The sequence below is a fragment of the Pygoscelis adeliae genome, unplaced genomic scaffold (assembly GCF_000699105.1).
Source record: "Pygoscelis adeliae isolate BGI_AS28 unplaced genomic scaffold, ASM69910v1 Scaffold387, whole genome shotgun sequence".
NCBI classification, from domain to species: domain Eukaryota; kingdom Metazoa; phylum Chordata; class Aves; order Sphenisciformes; family Spheniscidae; genus Pygoscelis; species Pygoscelis adeliae.
In genome coordinates this window covers 1,225,929-1,226,424 of record NW_008825115.1, presented here as the reverse complement: position 1 = coordinate 1,226,424, position 496 = coordinate 1,225,929, and the positions used below count along the sequence as shown (strand labels likewise).

Genomic DNA, 496 nt, shown 5'->3' with positions numbered 1-496 from the left:
GACGAGCCAAGATCCAGCCCAGTGGGCTGAGCTCTTCTGCGCAGCCCCTGAATTAGGGGTACGCTGGCTCTCCTTTTTGAAAGGCAAAGGCTTGGTGGTGTGGGGCAAGCCCCATGGGGCCCCGAGGGTGGCTGCTGGGAGCACACGTACCCTTCTGCTTGGAGTAGGCTGCGATGTGGCTGGGCACCCCTATGGCGTCCTTGTAGAGGGGGTACACTGAGATGTTGTACCGCTGGAAAGGCTCAATGCCATCTGCAACGGAGAGCAGAGGGGGGTGCTGGGGCTCTGGCTGCCGAAAGCCCCTGGCTGTCCTGCACCTCCCCGACAGCGCCAGCCCGCCTGCCCTGTGCTGTACCCCGGGAGTGGATGCAGAGGAAGAAGGAAGGGTGTGGAGTGGGCTCGGGGCAGCGGTTGGTCCTGGGGCAGTCAGGAGGGGTGCCAGCCCCCTGGTACACCACCCCCCCCTGCCCCGCACAGCCGACCAGGAGGGCAGGGA

General features: G+C 65.5%; 1 protein-coding gene across 1 annotated transcript in view; it reads right to left on the bottom strand.

Moving 5' to 3' along the window:
• MRPS15 (mitochondrial ribosomal protein S15) overlaps nt 1-496 on the bottom strand; it is a 13,613-nt gene that overhangs the window by 10,125 nt on the left and 2,992 nt on the right. Inside the window, exon 5 of the mRNA XM_009328239.1 lies at nt 151-252. Within this exon, the coding sequence (XP_009326514.1) occupies nt 151-252 (102 nt within the window). The remainder of the gene's footprint in view (nt 1-150; nt 253-496) is intronic.